At 45.2% G+C, this 21,600-nt stretch overlaps 2 protein-coding genes across 2 annotated transcripts; both read right to left on the bottom strand.

The window, feature by feature from the left end:
• Nucleotides 1–599: 599 nt before the first annotated feature.
• LOC146193533 (neprilysin-1-like) lies at nucleotides 600–1,182 on the bottom strand. The gene is made up of 2 exons (XM_084600108.1): nucleotides 1,069–1,182; nucleotides 600–958 (listed from the first exon to the last, which is right to left on the bottom strand). The coding sequence occupies exon 2, from the start codon at nucleotides 935–937 to the stop codon at nucleotides 659–661; it is 279 nt and encodes a 92-aa protein (XP_084456234.1). The 5' UTR covers nucleotides 938–958; nucleotides 1,069–1,182; the 3' UTR covers nucleotides 600–658.
• A 2,605-nt stretch (nucleotides 1,183–3,787) lies between these two features.
• LOC146193532 (endothelin-converting enzyme 1-like) lies at nucleotides 3,788–17,508 on the bottom strand. Its single transcript, XM_084600572.1, has 3 exons — nucleotides 16,555–17,508; nucleotides 10,188–10,495; nucleotides 3,788–4,094 (listed from the first exon to the last, which is right to left on the bottom strand). The coding sequence occupies exons 1-3, from the start codon at nucleotides 17,506–17,508 to the stop codon at nucleotides 3,788–3,790; spliced, it is 1,569 nt and encodes a 522-aa protein (XP_084456698.1).
• Nucleotides 17,509–21,600: the final 4,092 nt, after the last annotated feature.

The following is a 21,600-nucleotide window of genomic DNA, read 5'->3' as shown; positions in this document are numbered from 1 at the left end:
TTTCGTCGTACTGCAGCTGGACGTAAGCGCAGCGTATTTAAGAGCGTTGTACGTCTTTTTACAGACTTGTATTCAGCATTTCTCATCTTCCTCATGTCGTACCCAGAGCACGATACAAAACTGAACAGCTAAAATGATGACACGCAATCGCTGAATACGTCTACGATAGCGTGCTGCCCCTCATGACCGCCAGTGCCTAGAATGTGTTAAATGACCCCTGGACTCCTAACCAGTTACGGGTGTATTATGAGACTAATAGGTCTGTGTTAGACACCACGCTGATTTAAACTCATCAAGCCCGGTCTCGTGCAACAAATCTGGACCAGAAGCCTCTGGTCCATAAACCACAGGCTCACAGAGTGTTGCACAGACACCTCGACTTCTAAATGTGTGAACAACCTACTTATGTTTTCATGTAAACGTGTTTGGGCGCTCGAATATCATCACTGCTGTCAGACTTAACCATAGGACTCAAATGATCTTGTTGGCCCTAGACAGCGGGCCGTCCTGAGGCAGTACTTGAAGTATCGGCGTCTATGTGTTATTAGGCGACGCGTTTCAGCGTTTGTGTTCCTCTGTCGCAGGTGGATGTCGCTTGGGTTAATAAAACATACGAAGAAACAATTGTAAGCGCGATCTATTTCGCTAATCGTACATTCTACCAGAAAGAACAGCGCGATGAGGGACTCATGGCCGCGCCGTTGGGACACTTGAAGGCTTCGGCAAAGGCCTTCATGTTTTTGAGCGGCACATTACACCGTTGCACAAATGGCGAGTACTGCCTGGCCTGAATGACGCCTGATGTGGCGCACCACTTGGTGCACGAGGCGGTGAAGAAGAGCTGCTTGGCGTCGTACTTGAGCTCTGCCAACTGTCGGCGGTCGCCATGGCTCACGAAGGCCTCGTGGGCGGACACAATACCGCTGAAGTCTGCCATGTTCTCGGAGTCGGCCTCGCCCTGCGAAAGGATGGCAGAGGTTGCACACAGTCTCGTGACGAGCCAAGTGCAGTCTGAAATTCAAGCCTAAAGTGAATAGGGCCCATTTTTAAATGCGCTTCAAACCTTACCAGGAAGATAACGGACTTATCGTCTTCACTAGCATTAATACTATTTTTAGCATTTCACTGTTGCCCATTCGAGCCAGGGGACGCAGTAGAAAGGAAGTGGTTCAGACATGAGCGATAGCTGCCAGTAGATAAGGTAAGATTTCCAGGTGCCGCTTTGGATCGTCCTTCAGTGGAACGCGCACTGGACATCATTCTATAACGTTAGCCTACTGCAGCGATTTTCACTGAAGGAATTCTTTTCGTCACGACAGCGTGTTTCGTTTAATGTCGTCCCATATGGTTTTGTGGCTATGTGGGCATTAACGTCCCAAAGCGACTCAGGCTATGACAGACGCCGTAGTAGAAGACTCCGGAAATTTCGACCACCTGGGGTTCTTTAACGTGCACTTGCATCGCATAAAACACGGCCGCCTTGCTTTTTGCCTCCATCGAAAAGAGGCCGCCGAGGCCGGCACTCGATTGTCGTCATATATATTATACTCTCAAGATATTGCTAGTTTCAAGAGTTATGTGTCTAAAAGGAAAAACCGGTTTATTAATTAGAACGTGAAGTAATTTTTATTTTCAAAACGTGCATCTCTTTTTCCCCGGATGCGAAAGCCGATGATTTCCGAAAGCGTTCCAGTGCTATGGCTGCCGGTGCTTCCCGGTTAAGAAATGGCAATCCGTATGTGAACCACAATGTTGACCATATTGAATTATTAGTCATGTAGGTAATTCACAGGCAGATGCGGAAGTCGACGAAATTTCAGAAGCAGGTTATCACATTTGTAATTGGAAAGGTAAATCTGACTTAATATAAATCGAAAATCAATTTAAACGAAAGAAGCTGAGGAGTTTGAAGCAAAACCGAGTGTGAGAGAGGTAGAATAAAGGCATTCCACGTTACTAACACAACTGAAAAATGCAGCACTACTGCTTCACTTTTACTTCCGAACAATTAGTTTACATTCTAGAAAGGATGCGTGCGAATTTTCTAAGCGTCATGTCTGCGTTTGCGCAGAATTTTATTATCGTTTTTCGGTCGTTCCTGAATTCTATTCAGGCTTTTAAACGTGCCTTCCTACCCGCCTTCTTTTTTACCCTGTTTACGGGCCTATATTTGGATTGACAGTTTTTTGTGATTTTGTTTCTTGACACTGCTTCTTATGGTGGGTCGATCTTTTTTTTTTAAATTCGGTGGAAACATTTGTGGCAGCGGGATTGGAACCATGGTGTTTTTGTACGCCGGTTTTAGTCTTACGTCACCGCTGCCCTAAGATGTCTTTTAAAATTTAGAGTACTGACACACGTTTTTACGCATTTATTCTCGTACAGCAAATATGTATGCAGACCACAATATTATATACATATCACAACCTGTATTCGTCAACGAGCGCGAAACAGCTCAAAATCGAATGTTCCCTTTCAATGCTTTCTTTATGAACAGCCGAATTTTGGATAAGGCACCAAAGTTTTGTGCATGTGGTGGATAATAGCCTTCAATATAATCCTTTCTTCGACCTCTTCGTTGATTCCGACAATAAAACTAGCCCGTCTCATTAAAAGGAATAGCACTCAGTGAAGCAACTCCTAATATGTGGTAGGTTTGTTCATGGCTGACGTGTTTAGAACAAAACTTCGACATCACGGTCATCACATGGCGGTTGAAATCAACATCTATATGGGTGAAAAAAATTCATTTGCAAATATATTTAGAGGTCGTATGCGACTACAACGTACTACCTCCCGTACCGTATCATGTTTGGTACCATTAAGAAAATGAAAACACTGAACAAAACTGCAATATTTGTGCTGCTCTGAAGGATTCATGGTGGTAACATGACATCGTGTAATATGTATGTGAGAGTGCAGTCGAGTCACCTTTGTGTAAGCGCTCGGGCAGTGCTCATCCCGCAATAAAAAACTGAAATTAAAAATCAGTCGACGATTTGCGGACAAAGTTCACATGCTCATCTTCACAGGCCTGTGTGGATCTACTTCCGTATAAGCATTGCTTATAAAAAGTAGAAACTGCGACGAGGTATTCATTTTTATGCAGGGAAGTGCGCCGATTGAGCGCTCTACTCAAGGGTAACGTCGACTGTACATCCCTATCTATACCACGTACCCTAGGATATTTGCGGGTCGGAGCGGTATCGGTGCGAACTTATTTTGGATGCACTGTTCCCGCAGCTTTCGCCAATAAGCCTCACTCGCACGTTGTTACTGACGTTGCTTTCGGGAAATGGTTTGACCTTTCTCTGGGAACAATGGTCTTTTTATTACTCACCTCGCCATTCGAGAAAACATTCTTAGGGTACAGTTTTTCAGTTTCTGGAAAGTTTGTAAATTGATACGTTTCTTGTAGTTAAAAAATGAACTTAAGGCAATGTCATAAATATTTAATTAAATGAATCGTGTTAGCTAAGCACCTATGAATTTGTGTATTTTGTGGGAATAGTACACTCCATTTAAGTTTCTCGATGGAAGATTTTGTGACCGCAGATGCATACCCTCTAATAAGGCAATGGTAACAAACATTTCTCAGCGTTATTGCTCTTTGAATATTTTATAAGTCAGACACAAATACTGGGTTTCGTTCACAGATTAACGAAGCCTGGCTGACAGCAATGTGTATGAGACCTGCACTCTGTTTTCTTGCTTGTCCCCTATGCCCTACAGAGTGAAAATTATCCGAAACATGCGTTGTATTTCCCTAAGACACTTTGTCTAATATTCATGCATAGCTAGCCGTACTCACGTCATTCGCTCCGTGTGACCGACGGAGACATAACACCCGCTCTGCGTGTTGTTCCCAGGAGCGGTTTGACCACCAACGTTCCCAACGGCCCTGCGCGTCAACGAGGCTGCCTTGCAGGTCGAAGGCGTGCGTAATTTCGTGGCCGATGATTCCACCCAGGGAGGCATAGTTGATTGCCTTGGGCAGTGCGGGCGAGAATAGGGGTGGCCGCAATGTTGACGCCGGGAGAACCATCTTGTTGCGGTACGGGATGTACGCCGCATTGGTCCGCGTCACCGAAAAGCTGCGGCGCACGAGCAAAATGAGGCTCTGTCGAATCATGTGGTTTGAGCGCTATTTCTTGAGAGATTGCATCAACGTCACGTGGCTTCCGATCGATGCTACATAGGATCTGGCTTGTGCAACTGGCATTATAAGAGTTTCCTTGAACTAATGACGCCTGGAAAGGCCGCCATTAGAAACTGACTGGAAACATTTAACGCGAACCCTAGATAGTGAAGCTAGTTTAGCAGCGCTGTTGGAGGAACTAGAGGGTATGAAAGGGTATGAACGCGAGTGGCCGGAGTTAGACTAGCTGAGTCTGCAGAGTGCAATAACTTAGTAATCATCAATACCTTCTTCATCAAATGGAAGAACCAGATGTGGACATGGGAAAGTATTAATAGAGAGACTAAAAATAAAATCGACTTCATACTGTGTTCTAACCCCGCCATTATGCAGGATGTAGAGGTAACCGGGAAAGTGCAATGCAGTGACCACAGGATGGTAAGCTCTCGAATTAGTCTAAATCTGGAGATGGAACAAAACGGATTGTAATAAAGTCCATCAACAAATTAGCAGTGCGAGGGAGGGCAGAGGGCTTAGTGAGGTTAGGGGGCCGAATAAGGCATATACTTTACTAAAGGACAGGCATCTACTGTTTTATTGAGGTTTACCGGAGAGACGAGAACTAGGAATAGGTTTTCTTGCCAATAAGTATATTGTCACGTAGTGGTGACGAGGTCGACGACACAAATGAAGGCGTCGATGATTGCACTAAAGAAACCTTTATTTGGGCTGACTTGCACCCGCAAAAGAACTAAGCAACTCGGCGGCGGTGATAGCAACAAACGCGCTCGTCGGTCGTCGAACAAAGAATGCCCGTCACACTCGTCAACCTCAATTTAAAGGCTGCACAGAAACATCTAGATAACGTCGCAAACAGCTACCAGCACGGGCTGGAACATTGTGGAAAGACACCTGAGTGGCCGGAACCTTCGAGACAGATCTCGGTGCATCTTGCGCTACAACAAAACTGATAAAGGTGTGACTCGCGACATCAAGCATTAACAAACAAAGATTACGGAACTGATATGCGGTCCAGAATCAGAGTGATCAGCCTGTATGCCGGCGGCTGTTAAAAAACAACAAATACTCTTTTGAAGGTTTCGTGGCAATATAGCTGCTAAGGTAGATGAACTCTATAGCATTAACGCTAGGGTAGCCGGCATCGTAATAAAGCTTAATAAGCGGTATAAGCTGAAGGTTGTGTAGGCGTACACACCCACATGTAGTTATGATAACCAGACAGTTGAAAGCTTATACGAATGTGGAATCCGTAATGCGGAAAGGAAAGACTCAGTATACTGTAGTAATGGGAAACTTCAACGCCAAGGGTGCGTCGACCTCTGTCAAGCCTTTTTCTGGCTTTTTGTCGGCGCACCTAACATCTTCACGGTGTTGAATAAATTGAATTGAATTGAAAAGGTACGAAAAGAGCAGGCAGGAGACCAGGCATGGGTGAATGTTGCATTGGTTCTGGAATAGTAGGGGGGAGTTAACTAGCTGAGTCTGCAGAGTGCAATAACTTAGTAATCATCAATACCTTCTTCAGCAAATGGAAGAACCAGATGTGGACATGGGAAAGTATTAATAGAGAGACCAAAAATAAAATTGACTTCATACTGTGTTCAACCGCCGCCATTATGCAAGATGTAGAGGTAATCGGGAAAGTGCAATGCAGTGACCACAGGATGGTAAGGTCTCGAATTAGTCTAAATCTGGAAATGGAACAAAACGGATTGTAATAAAGAAGTCCATCAACAAATTAGCAGTGAGAGGGAGGGCAGAAGAGTTCAGGATCTCGCTGCAGCATTGATATCCAGCTCTAACCGAGGATGACGACAATAGCCTAGAAGCAATGAACAATAATTTCAGAGATATTATTACTGAGTGCGCTGCAGATGTAGACGGTAGGATAGTTAAAGAGGATAACGGTAAGCTGTCTAAGGAGACGAAATATTTGATTAAAAAACACCACGGTATTAAAGCTCCCAATCCAACAGACGAGATTAATTTGGCAGATGTATCGAAGCCAATCAATAAGCGCAAAGTAGCCGGTATGGAAGTATAACACGGAGAAAATTAAGCATGCTGTAAAGAACAGTAGAAGACTTAAAGCGATGAAAACAAATTGGGCATAGGCAAAAATCAGATGTATGCGCTAAAGAACGGCGGGAAACGTCATCACGAATATGGACGAAACAGTCAAAGTAGCCATGGTGTTCTCTACTGATATCTGCAGTATCGAAATTAGTCAGAACAATAATGAGTTTTGCAGTAGGGATAAGCAGTCAGACGTCCCGCCAGTGAAGAAGGACAAAGTTAAGGAAACGTTAGAAACTATGAAAAGGAGGAAAGCATCTGGAGAGGATCAGGTAGCTGTAGATTGGTTGAAGGATGGGGGTGGGGGGAGGGAGGATATTGTGCTGGGAAAACTGGCTTCCCTATATACGCAGTGGCTGATATTATCGACTGTATCGGAACCATGAAAGAATGCAAAAATTATCTTAATTCATAAGAACGGGGAAACAACATTTTTGGTCCATGGCCCCTTTTCCAAGTATTTTATCCCAGAAAGGCCGAGCACCAGGACGGGGGAAATCTTGTACCGATTGAAAACCGGTGGGTACCCGGCGGCACCGGAGATCGAACCCGGTACCTCCCGGATGAGAGGGGGATACTCTACGGCAAGGCCACCACTTCGCGTCTGAAAAATGTGATACCAATCAGCTTACTGTCTGTTCCGTGTAAGATATTTATTAAGGTAAACACGCAATAAAGCAAAACACCAAGCAGGTTTTCGGAAAGGGTACTCTACTAGCGATCATATCCATACCATCAACCAGGTGATATAAAAATTCCCGGAATATAACCAGCCCTTATACATAGCATTCAGGTGCTGAGAAAAAGCATTTGACTCAGTACAAACCACGGCGGTCATGCAGGCATTCCGGAATCATGGTGGAGACGAGCCATACGTGAAAGTACTCGATTATAAATATAGTGACTATAAAGCTACCATAGTTCTGCATAAAGAATATAACGGAATTCCTATAAATAAGGTGTTAGGCAAGAAGACACGATCTCCTCAATACTATTCACACCTTGCTTAGAGGAAGTATTCAGAGACTTGGAATGGGAGCAGTTAGGGATAAGGGTAGATGGAGAATACCTCAGTAATCTGCGATTTGCCGATGACATTTCCTTGCTAAGTCCCTCGGGGGATGAACAGCAAATAATGATTGATGACCTAGACAGGAAAAGTAGAAATGGAGGTTTGAAAATGAATATTCAAAAGACTAAGGTATTATTCAACAGCCACAGGAAGGAACAGCAGTTTACGTTAGGTAGCGCAGCAGTGGAACTAGTAGGTGAATACGTCTACTTAGACAGGTAGTAACCGCAGATCCAGACCATGAAAGGGAAATAACAAGGAAAATAAGGTTGGGATGGAGCGTATCTGGCAAGCACTCGCAGATTATGACTAGCAGCTTACCGGTATCGATCAAGAGGAAAGTATACAACTGTTGCATATTGTCACGACTCAAGCCACAGGGAGCCGTGAAGGTACACGTAGACGAGGCCCGAGAATAATGTAGGCTTCTAGCTCCAATAATAGAGTCCAGCACCAGCGCGCCTCTCGAGCCGACAACCGCTTCGTCGTCGTCGGCACCAAGCACGGCGGCCGCGGGGTGCTGGGCACGTGGCAATATTACCAGTGCTCACATATGGGGCTGAAACGTGGAGGCTAACCAAGAGAGTTCTAGGTAAGTGCAGCACAACGGAGAGCGCTATGGAACGAAAAATTGTAGGGGTAACTTTAAGACTTAGGGAGCGTGCAGAGTGGGTCAGAGAAATAACTCAAGTTACCGACATTCTAGTGGAAATCATCAAGAAGAAATGGGCATGGGCAGGACATGTAGTGCGAAAAGAGGATAATCGATGGTCGCTTGGGGTAACGTAATGTGTTCCTAGGGAAGGAAAGCGTAGCAGTGGGCGGCAGAAAGTTAGGTGGGAGGATGAGGTTAAGACGTCTGCAGGGTTTGCAGCTAGCATAAGACCGGGTTAATTGGAGGAATATGGGAGAGGCCTTCGCTCTGCAGTGGGTTTAGTCAGGCTGATGATGATTATTAATATTTACGGGTCGCAAATGTGCTACCCCTTATTTTTGTATCTACTAACATACACTTAGGAAGGGCTCCGCCGGATGGTACAGTGGTTACGGCGCTCGTCTAGTGTTTCCAGGGATGCGGGATCGAATCCCAGCCTCGGCGGCCACTTTTCGCACTAGGCCAAAAGCAAGGCGTCTGCGATGTGGGATGTCAGTGCTAGTTAAAGAATCACACGTTGCCGAAATTTCTGGAGTTCTTCACTACGGCGTCACAAAGCATGGGTCGCTTTGGGACGTAAACCACACAAAGCATAACGAACACTTAGCTCATGTTGACTAGTAGTATGACGGGGTCCCTTGCTGCTTAGGCAGTGCGTGTTTACGTTATAGCGATCGATACATAATGTCGCGCTAAATACTTGTCTACAGTTTTCACAGTAGATAGTGAGAGATTTATCATGAGGTAAGCTCAAAAAAATTGAAAACAATTTTGAGCTAGTCCGGACATCCCTGCAAGAATTGCAGATATTTCAAAGAGTTTGGAGGACATTTTAGCACCGTTATTAGGCTATGGCACGAAACCAGCTCTCAGTTCTGTGAGCGGTCACACTTGCTAACGTAGACGTAGGCACTAAGTTTTTCACAATCTTTATTATTACTAGACCGTTCATGCGACATACATATACAAATGCAACGGCCTCGCACCTGTATGCGACTATTGATCGTTCGGTGTTTTTCACTGCTCGAACGTTGTGTTGTTTCGTGTGATTGATATATTTTATTTTTCTCCACACTGCCGATCCCATCTAACGACTGCCACCTGCCTGCCGCGTATGCAGAGCAGCCATTTCCGCTTAGTCATGCCGCCGGCCTCCAAAGATCATGTGGCACGTGACGTCAACACTGCGACGCCGAGCCAGTGATCTCGGGTCGAAAAGGTGCATACCGGGATTTTCCGTTCGTATGGACGAATGCGTAGACAGAGACGGTGCCAGTTTTGCTACGCGCTGCGCTAGTGTTACGCTAACGCTTTCAGGGGCACCGAAGGCGCAAACATAAGCAATATTTGACTTTTATGGCTGCTAGTATTATAAGCTCCGCTAACAATAGCAACTAATTTCACTCATCGCCATCTTTAAGCTCAGTAGAGGTGTAATTCCGATCTCTCAACAGTTGGATCCTCTAAGCAGCGTCCCCTTGCGACAAATGAAAGCACACTATTAAAGCACGCCATTTCCGTCGCTTCTGTGCAGCAATAGATTAATACTTCTAATCTCAGCATTCAAAACATCTGTTCGAATCCCCTGAGTGCAATTTTCTAAATCTTTTTTTTTTGCAATTCACAACCTTCAAATGAGTTACTAACATCTATTCCAGTGTAAGTTAACTTTTAGGTTGCATTATGTGATTATTTTGATTCTAAATAGCCGAAAAGCCAGCCGTTAACAAAGCCAAAAGGTACCGGTACGGCAAAGGTTACATTACGCGATTACATTTACCGTAAAAACTTTCCCTTCTACAGTGAATTTGTGCTACCTTTATGATGCGTTTAGAGACACGGCTCAGCAATAATCGCCGTTTAACTCGCTGATAGACAAGCAGCGATGAGAAAGAAGTTGCGGGACACTACCTTTAAAAGAACAAATTAAGCAGTGTGGAGCGATGTCCGTGGTAACTACATTTTTTCGTTGCGTTAGTAAAGTGACGCTATCACAGCCAGGATACAACATGTGCTCACTAGAAGCTCGAGTGATTGGTGATCTGCCAGGCAATTGTCTTGCTCATAGCGTCTAGCCATGGCTCCAGAAAATTATTGTCGACGTCCGGATAAGATTGGTACACCTGGCTGAGTTCTTTCTCTGATCTAAAATAAGTTGGATATACAACGTGGAGGTCCATGACACGGACCTTGTTTATCGCTGTCGTCTTAGTAGGGCGTCCAACCAAGTTGAGTTTTCGATCTCTTCCATTATGGACTCCCGAATGTCGTTCGTCATCTCTCGGGCGGCCCTAAGCGTGCTTTGCAGCACCGCTTTGGAGAAATACAACGAGAGGAGAGGAACCTGCATGGCTTGAAGGACTGCCGAGATGCACTTTGATATTATGTGTTCTTTTCGGTAGAAAGAGGCGGCAATCTTGCGAGACGAGAATGGCATCAAGGTTCGGACCAACTCCCATGCTATCAGAAGGCTAAGCTCTTCCCCTAAGTTGGCGTGAAGCTGGTCGAAAGAAGACTGGGCACCGAGGTTTACCTGCGGGATGAGAGAATTCCAAGTCAGCATCGAAAACTGCCATTTGCACTTTTTGTCATGCAAATGGCTGTATGCTCTTCTGCTTCTTGTGCAATTATAATGGAAGTTCGAATAATTAGAAGGACACCTGACTTCGCTATGGTCCGTGCACCATGATCCGTACCAAAGACCGTTCTTCGCCTATACGTTACAAATCAAAAGCCTTTCTATGCTCTTGGTACATCGGCTGGTCGTGGCCGCCGGACATGTCGGCAGATGTGACCACCGCAAGTGTCATCAGGAAATGTTCGCCGTATGAAGAGAGATTAGAGATGGAAAATTTATTGATATTGATAGTAATTAATGGAGGCCATATTAGAGATTAGTAGACGTTTTAATGACTAAAAAATGGCCGACGATTACGTTACTTCCTAATGCAAAATTTGAGCCCAGCACATCAGCTGGTTCACCTTTTCGATAGATTGAGGCAAAGGTTTCTAGCAAGACAACTATATACAATTACAGACAACATTTTTTAATTTTTCAGACGTATTCCTTCAAGAAACACTCCACTAACAGTTCTTGGAAATTAAGTTATCGGGAGTATACGAGAGGCAGCACGTGGGCTCATAGGAACGTTGCGCGACGAACAGATAGCAGCGACTGACTGATGCCGATGACGCCACTAGCGAGAGAAGAGAACGTGACTGCGCTTCGGCTTGGGATGCGTGCGCCATGATCCGTTGATAGCGAACCAACGTTTCGGCAGTCGGAGAGCACCCTCGCTGCCACGCAGAAAGAGGGGGGGGGGGTGCTCACAACACACCGATAGCACGCGCGGTCGCCGCCACGGAGGAAGCGGGAGGGGGTGGGGAAAGGAGCGCACGCTGCCCCAGATGCGGAGCTGGTTACAGGAACAACGCCGCCGACGCCAACGACGACGCCAAAAGCAGTAACGGCCGCCAAAGCGCTGCGCTCAAAAATTCCGACATCACTGCAGAATCTCCACTGAAAAAATCCTCTTGCCTGAGCGTTGGTGCGTTGTCCGCGAAATATGTCACCAGGATTCCGCGATTGACATTTACTGCGCATTTCCTCTCCTGTGAATCGTTTTTATAACGCCGATGAACTTTCGATGCGTTCAACGTCACGCTGGCGCTTGTGTCCGACAGGGGGCTAGTGATGTATGGTGTACACTCAACCTTTCACATATAAACACTGAAAATTCTGCAGTGCTATCGGAAGTTTTCAGACTGCAGTTGGTTGATTACTTCTCTTTTCACACTTTGTAATCATTCTCGCATATTAGTGCACGCAAATCACGCTCTCGTTCACGTTCAAACATTTGAATTTTCAGCCCCCTGAAGTCAGGCATAAGTAACCGGAGACCGAGCACACGTCACCCCCTTTGGTCATCGATATTACCACTCCCGTCTATTTCGACGTCTGGTAGACTTATTTGGCTCTATGGACATAACCAATTAACCCACATCAACCATTATGTCACTTGAATACCTTTCTTTGACGCTTTATCCTATAGTACCATTCTTTTCCCGGTACACCAACTGGTTCCTCTTTTAGGCTCCGAGAAAATCATGTCCATGCTAAACCCGCCTTAGTAGCCATAAAATGCTTACGCTTTATTAATGAATAATAATGACTTATAAAACGATTATATGTAATAAAGACTTGTAGCAACAATTTATTACAAAAGACTAAAAATGCTTATTAATAAACAATAATGATTAAAATGACCACCAACTACTTGTAATGACCACCAATGACTACATTTGATCAGTATGTGTAATGACGACTTGTAGTGCCTGTTGATTATAAATTACACAAAATTCCTTGTAATGAGTGCTATTGACTAAAATAGCTACACGTGACTTGTAATGACTAAAAATTACCAATCAATATATCTAACGGCCTTCTGCATACATTATGTCAGAAGATTTGGTCAACCCTGCAGTGGCCACAGGATTGGAGGAGGTCAGTTTACATCCCCATTCCAGAGAAAGGCACTGCCAAAGATTGTTCCAACTACCGCACGATCGCGCTTATTTCTCATGCTAGCAAGGTGATGTTGAAAATCCTCCAAGGTAGGCTGCAGCAGTATGTGGATCGGGAGCTTCCGGACGTGCAAGCTGGGTTTCGCAAGGGCAGATGAACTAGAGACCAAATTGCTAACCTTCGCTGGACCATGAAAAAGCAAGAGAGTTCCAGAAACCCATATACTTCTGCTTTATTGATTATGCGAAAGCGTTTGACTGCGTAGATCACAGCAGATTGTGGCAAGCTCTCCAAGAGATGGGAGTTCCAATTCACCTCATCTGCCTCCTCAGGAACCTGTATCAAGGGCAAGAGGCCACAGTCAGAACTGGGCATGGTCTTACTGATTGGTTTCCAATCGAGAAAGGAGTGATGCAAGGCTGCATACTGTCGCCCTGCCTATTTAACCTATATGCAGAGTGCATCATGAGGAAGGCCGGTCTGGACGAGTCTTCAGCTGGAGTGAAGATTGCTGGAAAACGTATCAACAACCTTAGATATGCGAATGATACCACTTTAATGGCAGAAAGTGAAGTAGAACTCAAGAGACTTCTGATGCGCGTACAAGAAGAGAGTGAGAAGTTTGGGCTTAAACTGAACATTAAAAAGACAAAGATCATGGCGTCTTACCCTATCAAGTCCTGGACCATCAATGGAGAAGAAGTGGAAGCTGTGACAGATTTTCTTTTCTTGGGCTCCAAGATTACCTCGGAAGGAGACTGCAGCTATGAAATTAGGAGACGCCTGCTTCTGGGAAAGAGAGCAATGGTTAGCCTTGATCGCCTAGTAAAGAGCAGGGACATTAGTCTGCCAACCAAGATCCGTATAACTCGTGCTATGGTCTTCCCAGTTGTGATGTATGGATGCGAGAGTTGGACTGGGAAAAAGGCTGACTACCGAATAATTGACGCGTTTGAATTGTGGTGCTGGCGGAGACTCTTGAGAGTTCCTTGGACTGCCAGAAGATCAAATCAGTCGATATTGTCGACCATAAACCCTGACTGCTCTTTGGAGGGTCAAATTCTAAAGTTAAAGCTCAGCTACTTTGGTCATCTGATGAGAAGAGAGGAGTCGCTGGAAAAAGATTTTATGTTGGGAAAGGTTGAGGGTCGCCGGAGAAGGGGTAGGCAGCGAACGCGATGGTTAGATGGCATTCTCGAGGCACTGCAGATGAAGTTATGTGATGTTAGGAAGATAGTGAGAGACCGGAAAGCGTGGCGTGACATTGTCCATAGGGTCACGAAGAGTCGGACACGACTGAACGAGTGAACTGAGAATCTCTAACGACGACCCATTCCGACTACAATTATTTAGAAATCACTAAAACAGTTAATAGATACTAGTAATGACTAAAATGAGAAGCCAACAGAAAGAAGGCGCGAGGAATACGTAGAGTAGCGAGAAGACAAACAGGCCAATCATAAAGGAGGAAGAGTAGGCTTTTACCGTTCACGTTTTAAGAGATATCTTAACAGACCCTTTACTTTTTTGTGCATTCTTGTCGTGCAGAGGACTTTGGCTCGAATCAAAATAAAGACAAATAAATTTTAAGAAATTGTGCATTTTCTCCGGAATGTCGTCCATTTGGGCTGTTTCTCCATTTCCATTTTGGGCTGCGGTGTCGAATTTTTGGCAAACCGATCTCAACACAGAATAACGCACACACATGATAGCCAAACAGAGTATTTTTTTTCATTCGCAAGTTTCAACCAATATCTATAAGTTACGATGATAAACGAATGCCTGGTGCTGTGCTGATGCAGAGAAAGCAGCGCCTAGTGTTGTAGATGTTATCTATAGTGCTGATCGAGATGTTCGGCTTAGCGTAGAAAAGAGAGTCACTGGCACTTGAAGCATGTGATCTTATCAGGAATGTAAATCAAGGTACGAAGGAACATGTCTGTGTAAGCTGCAAGCTTAATAAAATTTTGATATGCGTACTTTTCAAAGAGGTTAGCGCACTTGAATTCAAGCTTTGTGTGGGCACAGTTAATGCGTTCCATGTAGTTGCCTAGTTTTGAGTAAGACCCAGCCTAACTTCACTCATAAAACGGAAGCCGTTTAAATAGGCTCTTCACGATGCTCATTCAGAGCTGCTTGGAGCTATAGGCAGTTATAAATGTGATTGCACGCCTTCGCTATTTCACTCTGTCTTTTTTTTCGGTAGTTTGGCACTCCTCGTGCATAATGTGTATAAGACGGTATTAGAATTATTAACCATCAGAAAACAAGGCACTGCCTCGTGTTCCTTGTAGGAAGAAAATTATGTCCACTAGGAGATCGTCATAATTTAGCACGAACAAGGGGAGGACGAGGGAGCAAGAAGCAAATACGTTCATTATCAATAGATACTTGTACTTAGGCGGCCACTTCAATGGCAGTGGACACAGTGAAACAGCACATCGCGGATAGGAAATGAAAACTCACTGCGTGGCGCAGTTGAGGCAGTAAAAGAAGGCAGCGAAGTGAAAATATGATCGTTCCATGAAATTACTTAAGGTAGCACATGAGTGCACGCAGCTTTGCCAAATTCCAAATCTCAGAAAGAAGCTTTCAGCGGATAAGCTTCATCGACACGAGATCCAAGATGCTCAGACCAAGGAAATATGGTGCTAGAAGAATTAAGCGATGCCTCAGCCATTAGCATTGTCACATTGATTGCTAGCTGCATGTTGTTGACGCTCCGTGTTTCTCTGCCCCGATCTCCTTTCTTTGCATCTGAAAGCTTTATATGATGTTTTGAATGCTAGAGCATTAGTACACTTCACCTGGCCTCTCGCATCCCCGCCAACACATTCCTGCATACCGAATACTTGTACCACGTGGTTGATGTCCCCCGTAACGTCGTCATTGAAACAACGCAGCCTCAAAAACTTAAGAACCTGCCTCATAAGAACCTGCAGGTAATTTTACTTTAGCTCACGGACGTCGCTAGACGTGTGACAGGTTGGCGTTTGGTATTGCATCAAAGAAGAGTTGGAATAATCGAGAATAATCCAGCTGCTGACGGAGGCAGTGACGTGCCAAACCCACAAGCGGCACTCTTGCGCTTTCGTTTATTATGTCGCCGAACGTCTATGGCAATTCTATTGAGCTCAAGATTGACAATACAAATATCGACCAGCAAAATGAGATTTCATGTGATATAGGTGACCTAGAAACAATGTATTTTGTGCAGTATAATAATCAGAAACTCCTATTTCTGAATTCTGCTTCTGAATGGCAGGAATCAGAATTCCTGTTATTTTCTGACACAGACCAAAACATTATCAAGTAGAAAGCTGCCGAAACGTAACGCAGTCGAGTATATGTCGTATGAATCTCATTGTCTGCGATTTTCCTTTTGTTTGCATGGCTCGCGATGCTGGGATAAAGATATTTTGAAGTCGCTTACCTACCCTTGAAATTTCAGTGCCATTGATACGTAAATACTCGGAAGATCCAGACTCTGATACTTTCTTTAAGATGGATACTGGTAAGACAGGTCAAACAATTATCTGTATATTTTATATTGTAGTGGCATTCGAATTCCATTGAACAATACAGAGATTATATCTAACAATCTCCTTTGACTCTAGGTTACCAATCCTTCATTGCAGTTTGTCCTCTGTGGAAATAAAGAAAACCTGTGATCAGCGAATCGCAGATGGTTAAGCACTATCCTTTCACTTTTGTCTCACATCTTTCCGAGCGCAGTATAACCTTGCAAATTAACCGGCCTACAGACGTCCTATCACCTTACATAACATCGCCACTACTTGAGATTTAATTTCATTGTGTACGAAGACAAGAGTCGCCATACAGGTGTGGCAAATACTTTAGTGGACCTATCAATAAGGCCTTTGTGCAGCCTGCGCCCGCATATCTGAACAATTTCTAATAATTTTAAAGACGTAAATACCTTTTCGGCTAATATCGTAATAATCTGCGATAATATTGTAGGAATTGTTTAATAATGTGCATGGCTAACGATGAAGTAATAGGATTAGCGCCAGGTTTTGCGGCATCCTTTTAGAAGTACACCTCACCTGAACTTCATCTTCTGCTTTGTACACACCCCCAGAGTGCTCTGAGATCAGGGACGCCCACCGACCGGTTGATATACTGGGCGTATAGTTCTGAAGAAGTTCCACAGTTGAAAAGACAGTAACCTGACTCATCTTTAGTATTTCCGGGTTGAAGATGATGCTTGTGGCTGTATTTTCCATGTGGATTACATTGAACATCCAAAGGAAGGCCTGTATCTTTCTGGGGTGTATTCCAAAGGCTAGCATATGAACTAGGTAAAACTCCGTCGCTCGCGTGTACTTGCTTCGCTGCTTTAGCCAGATTAGGTGAGTAAGGCTCAGCGTCAGGACCAGCTGTCGTTTGCCATTAGACAGCTTGGCATCATCCAGGAACATGCCTAGAAGTGTCACAATATTGTACTTGAAGAAAAGCATGATGATCTTGTCCAGAGCTTCGCCGTTCGCGGAGGCGCTCAAGCCGAGGCCCAAGGACTGCACAAATGTCATCAGGCTCTGCGTTTCTTCAGCGGGACTCTCAATGCAGTTCTTGTAGAGGGCACCCGCCTTCTGAGCAGGACTCTGGTTTTGTGACGGATATGACCAGCTGCTGTCCAGTGATCGTACTAGAGTGCGGTACATCTCGTCATCCATCTGCATGAGTACCTGGCCTGAGGAGTGTTTGTAATTACCGCAGGCAAAGCTGTAAAAGTCGTCGCACGGGTTCACTTCTGGCTTCATGATGGCTTTGAGCATCTGGACCGCACTGCTGCATTGGAGATTTTGGCATATCGTTCCTCGCATTTCCAGCACTGTGGTGGAGCCAGTTTTTGGCTCCTTCTGCAGCATGAACCAGGCGACAATGAGCGCAGCCATCAGGGCCAGAATCCCAGCCATGACGACTAGGCATGCCCCCGGGTTCTGACTTGGTTCGGAATCATCGCCTCGCTCTTCTTTCCTGCTGGAATCCTCGGACATTCTCAGCAGCGCTGCGCAAACAACAGATGTCCACGTTTGTCAGCTACAGATATCAAGGTTTCAGTATGTTTCTAATTGACCAAAGAATTACAATGACAGAAATAGAAGTATTTCATAATTTTTTGCCTATAGACAAATGAGCAAAATAGAAATTGCTGCACCCTTGCATTCTTACGACAGCATTCTTAGTATCACAGAACTAAATAAGGCTCATTATTATACCCACAGCAACAAATACTTCGATTTGACTACTGAGGCTGCTGGCTCATCTATGTGATTTAAATACATGCCGCATGATATCGGTGGCCATTACCCTAAGCACACTGCGTATGTGACCCGCACTCATCCAGTTTCTTAAGAGTTGTAATTTGGGCTTTTAGTTGCTTGGAATAAGAATTGAGGACCAGCCTTTTCCTGCTGGTTTTCCCTGCGAGACAAAGGCACCATCAATTTCTGCAACTGCACAAACTCAGTGTTAATAATTACCTTCAAGAGATTAAGCAGCGACTTCATTCTAGGTATCCTCAACATCATAGAATGTCATCATCATCAGCCTGACAATACCCACTGCAGGGCGAAGGCCTCTCAAATATTCCTCCAATTAATTCGGCCCTGTTCTAGCTGCATCCACTTGACCCCTGCAAACTTCTTAGCCCCGTCCGCCCACCTAAATTTTTGTCGCACCCTGCTACGTGTTCCTTCCTTTGGAACCCAATTTGTTACCCTAAGCGCGAATCGGTTATCGTCGAAGGCGTTAATCTGCGCGCTCATCTATGCCTCCCTATGCACAATGCTGTCGCCGAATGTTTTGTCCACAGCATCGTCCTGCGTCATTGCGCTTCTACAGCTATCATTATCGACCGTGGAGCTGCATTTACCACTCGCTTCCCTCGGGCTGTACTGAACCTCACATACACCAGCCAAAGACGTACAATGGCCTTCCGCAAGAAGAGAAATGGCTTGGTGGAATGCCTCAACATGCCCTTGGTGGGCAGGCTTTCAATGTATGTTAATGCCGAGCACAAGCCATGGGACCAAATTCTTCCATACGCAACATTCGCGTATTGTACTGTGCAGCAAGAAAGGACGCGGCTCACTTCTTCGAATTAGTCTGTCGCCAGTTTACTACCCAGCTAGATGCTGTCCTACCTGTGTACATCCCTGACTGTGAGACGGATGCTTTCAATGTATGTTGATACCGAGCGCAAAACATGGGACGAAATTCTTCCATAGGCAATCTTCCCGTATTGTACTGTGCAGCGAGAAAGGACGCGGCCCACTCCGTTCGAATTAGTCTGCGGTCGCCAGCTTACTACCCCGCTGGATGCTGTGCTACCTGTGTACAGCCCTGACTGTGAGATGGAACTTTACGTCGACATCGCCACTCAGGTTCAGCGTGCGGAAGAAGTGCGGCAACTAGCCAGACAACGTATTCATCGTCATCACCATATCTATTCTGACCGCTACAACGTTGGACGCCGCTATGTTAACCACAACCCAGGCGACTATGTGTGAGTCTGGACTCCCGTTTGTCGCCGCGGGCTGCCCGAAAAATTACCCTGCGCCACTACTTCGGTACTTACCTTGTTGTCCGCCGTCTCCGCGACGCGATGTACGAAGCTGCACTAGCCTCACCAGCGCGCTCATCGCACAACAGCAAGCTCAGCGACATTATGCACGTGGTGCGAATGAAGCCGTACTACCACCGATCCCCCGACTGACCTTCAGACAGAACAGAGTCTATTCCGTGATGTCAGACTCGTGGTGTAAACGCTTTTACGCTATTTTTCTCCACCCTTCTCTCTGACGGTAACACCGCATCAGGACGATGCTCCACAAGAGAGGGCAGTGACTCGTGTTAGAGGTAGAAGAAGAGAGACCGCAATCGGAAGAAATAGAGGACGTTGAAGTGTAGGCCTGTTCCTGGTGCCCTCTTTCCCTAGGTCAGCTCTCACGGTTCCCTAGTTCAGCAGTTGCAGTAGTCCTTCTGTGTAACAACTGTTACAATATGAGCGTTTCGATGCGGTTTAGCTTCGGTGCAGGTTTTCGACAACTGCTGGCTGCTGCACAGCTGTTAGAAAGAATAATTGCAGCCAAGGAGGAAACTGAAATTCGCCTTCATAAAAAGTAAAGATTTACCACAATCTAGTTAATGATGCAGTTCTTTAGCTTGTCCGCATATTTCAGGCCAATTAATATGGTGTGATAATAAGAAGGGCACGGAGCACATGCTTCTTCGTTTTAGTTCACATCTCTTAGCTTGAGCGACATCATTTCCTGTGTCGGTAAAACACTCTACCACACTTAATAATGATCAACATGGGTCTCAAGATTCTTCTCTGCTTTTCACAACCCGCCATGATCATGCGGTCAGTCTGGCGAATGACGATGCTGCTCTTTCGGATAACCTCTCAGCGCTATCGCTTTATACACTAATTGTTGAAGCTTATAAGTCTGTCTTGAATAGAGTGCATAAGGCTGGCCTCCTTATTCCAAGTGTCAAAGCCAATATTAGGCGCAAGGTCCCTTTCTGCTTTAGACAACATTTCATTATCATACCCAACACTGACGTCTCAGACAGTTTGGTCAACGGCGGCTTAAGGACGCTTAGCGACCCCTCGATGTTTTCAGAGCCGGCGACTAAAAGCAAAGCTTGTGGGGTGTCCTAAAATGTGTCAGACGGTCAGAAACTTTTCCGACAAGACAACGCAAAACTATAAGACGAAAAAGATTAAGATGTCTATTGCAACGAAGTTGTAAGCGTTCGCAAAGGCAAAGCCAGCCAATATTTTGTGTCTCACAGAAAATTGTAAAGTAGCGCGCGCATTGCGCTCATGTTCTTTTTCACAACTATCTCTGCAGTACAGCTAGTCGTCACCGCTCGACTGAAAGCTGGTGAAGTCGTGGCACAATTTCGTTAACTAAATTGGGTGACGCAGAAGCTCTCCTAATAAGCGTCTGATGCAAAAAATGTTTTGTAGCATCCGCTTGCGGATCCTCAACCTCGTCCATGCAACTTGCTACTCGTATGTGAGGAATCCTTGTCTTTTTCTGAGCTACACAATGCATACTAATTAGCGCACAGTTGGTGTCTAGCAATTAGTTAAAAAGCCATAACAGGCAGACATAAAGCCTCGCAGAAACCAGGTCAAAAGTCCATGCGTGGCGTAGGGAAAGCATCTCCAACTCGTGGTGAAAGGGTCCAGTAAGACTGCACACTGACGCCATATTCCCACCCCAAAGAGAAAGTCAGTGTTTTCAGGGCCTGGCAACTCGGTCGTATAACGCAGTCGCCAGGCATCATACAATTCCACAAGCAGTGAGTCAAATACATGTGACATGTGAACTACCACGTCATTTATCCATTGCCTCCATTTCCAGCTCACTACGCAGAAGCAGGACTTTTTTTTTTTTAGAATGGGACCTTTATAACCAGCGTGTTAGAAAGGGAGAGTGCCAGTGGAGGGCAGTCTATTTTATTTACACTGCACATGAAGCGCCCTTAAAATTGATAAGATGGTAGACATTTGGAAGGGAGTCAAAGGGTATTCGAGTACAACGATCGATAGGAGAGTAACTATTTTGCCGCGAGTGCGGGTCTTGGAATAAAATGTAATTGGAAAGTCAAAAAAATTTATTCAAGGGAATTTCCGATCTGCCGACTTGGTGAGATATATGGCTGCTTTTATGAACAGAGGAGACATGTTCCTTTAGAGGATCTTGTCCGATGCTACACCATATGGGCTCGTTACTTCAGTTCGACGCTCGCGGTTGAATTCCTTGAGCAGTGGAATATTTTTCTGCGACTTTGAAAGGGCACCAAAAATTGTTTCTTTTGTCCCTGCGAGGGAACTGGGAGAACGCGTCTGCATAACTGGAACAATGGGACGCAATATTCCGCTACCTCCGGTAGATGAAACCTTTGGCGGATTGACAGAGACGACAAAATCAACACGCTGTGTAGGACCTACTTACTGTATCTACAAAGGTCTCGACAGTATTATATAAATTCTGTCCGCTCAGGGAACTCCTCCTATAACATACCTGCTCGCCATGAATGCCAGGTTGGGGCTATCAGCAATCCTCTCAGTG

Source organism: Amblyomma maculatum, chromosome 4 (genome assembly GCF_055883805.1).
Source record: "Amblyomma maculatum isolate TAMU_Amacu chromosome 4, ASM5588380v1, whole genome shotgun sequence".
Lineage (NCBI taxonomy): Eukaryota > Metazoa > Arthropoda > Arachnida > Ixodida > Ixodidae > Amblyomma > Amblyomma maculatum.
Note: the sequence above shows the minus strand (reverse complement) of the source record. Positions and strands in the feature narration are given on the sequence as shown.

Coding starts and splice junctions, on each gene's coding strand:
- LOC146193533 (XM_084600108.1), bottom strand. CDS start 937: ATGGCAGACTTCAGCGGTATTGTGTCCGCCCACGAGGCCTTCGTGAGC.
- LOC146193532 (XM_084600572.1), bottom strand. CDS start 17,508: ATGTCCGAGGATTCCAGCAGGAAAGAAGAGCGAGGCGATGATTCCGAA. Junction 10,496..16,554: donor AAGCAGAAGATGAAGTTCAG/GTGAGGTGTACT, acceptor CTCATCCCGCAG/GTAAACCTCGGTGCCCAGTC. Junction 4,095..10,187: donor GAGATCGAAAACTCAACTTG/GTTGGACGCCCT, acceptor CGTGCGCCGCAG/CTTTTCGGTGACGCGGACCA.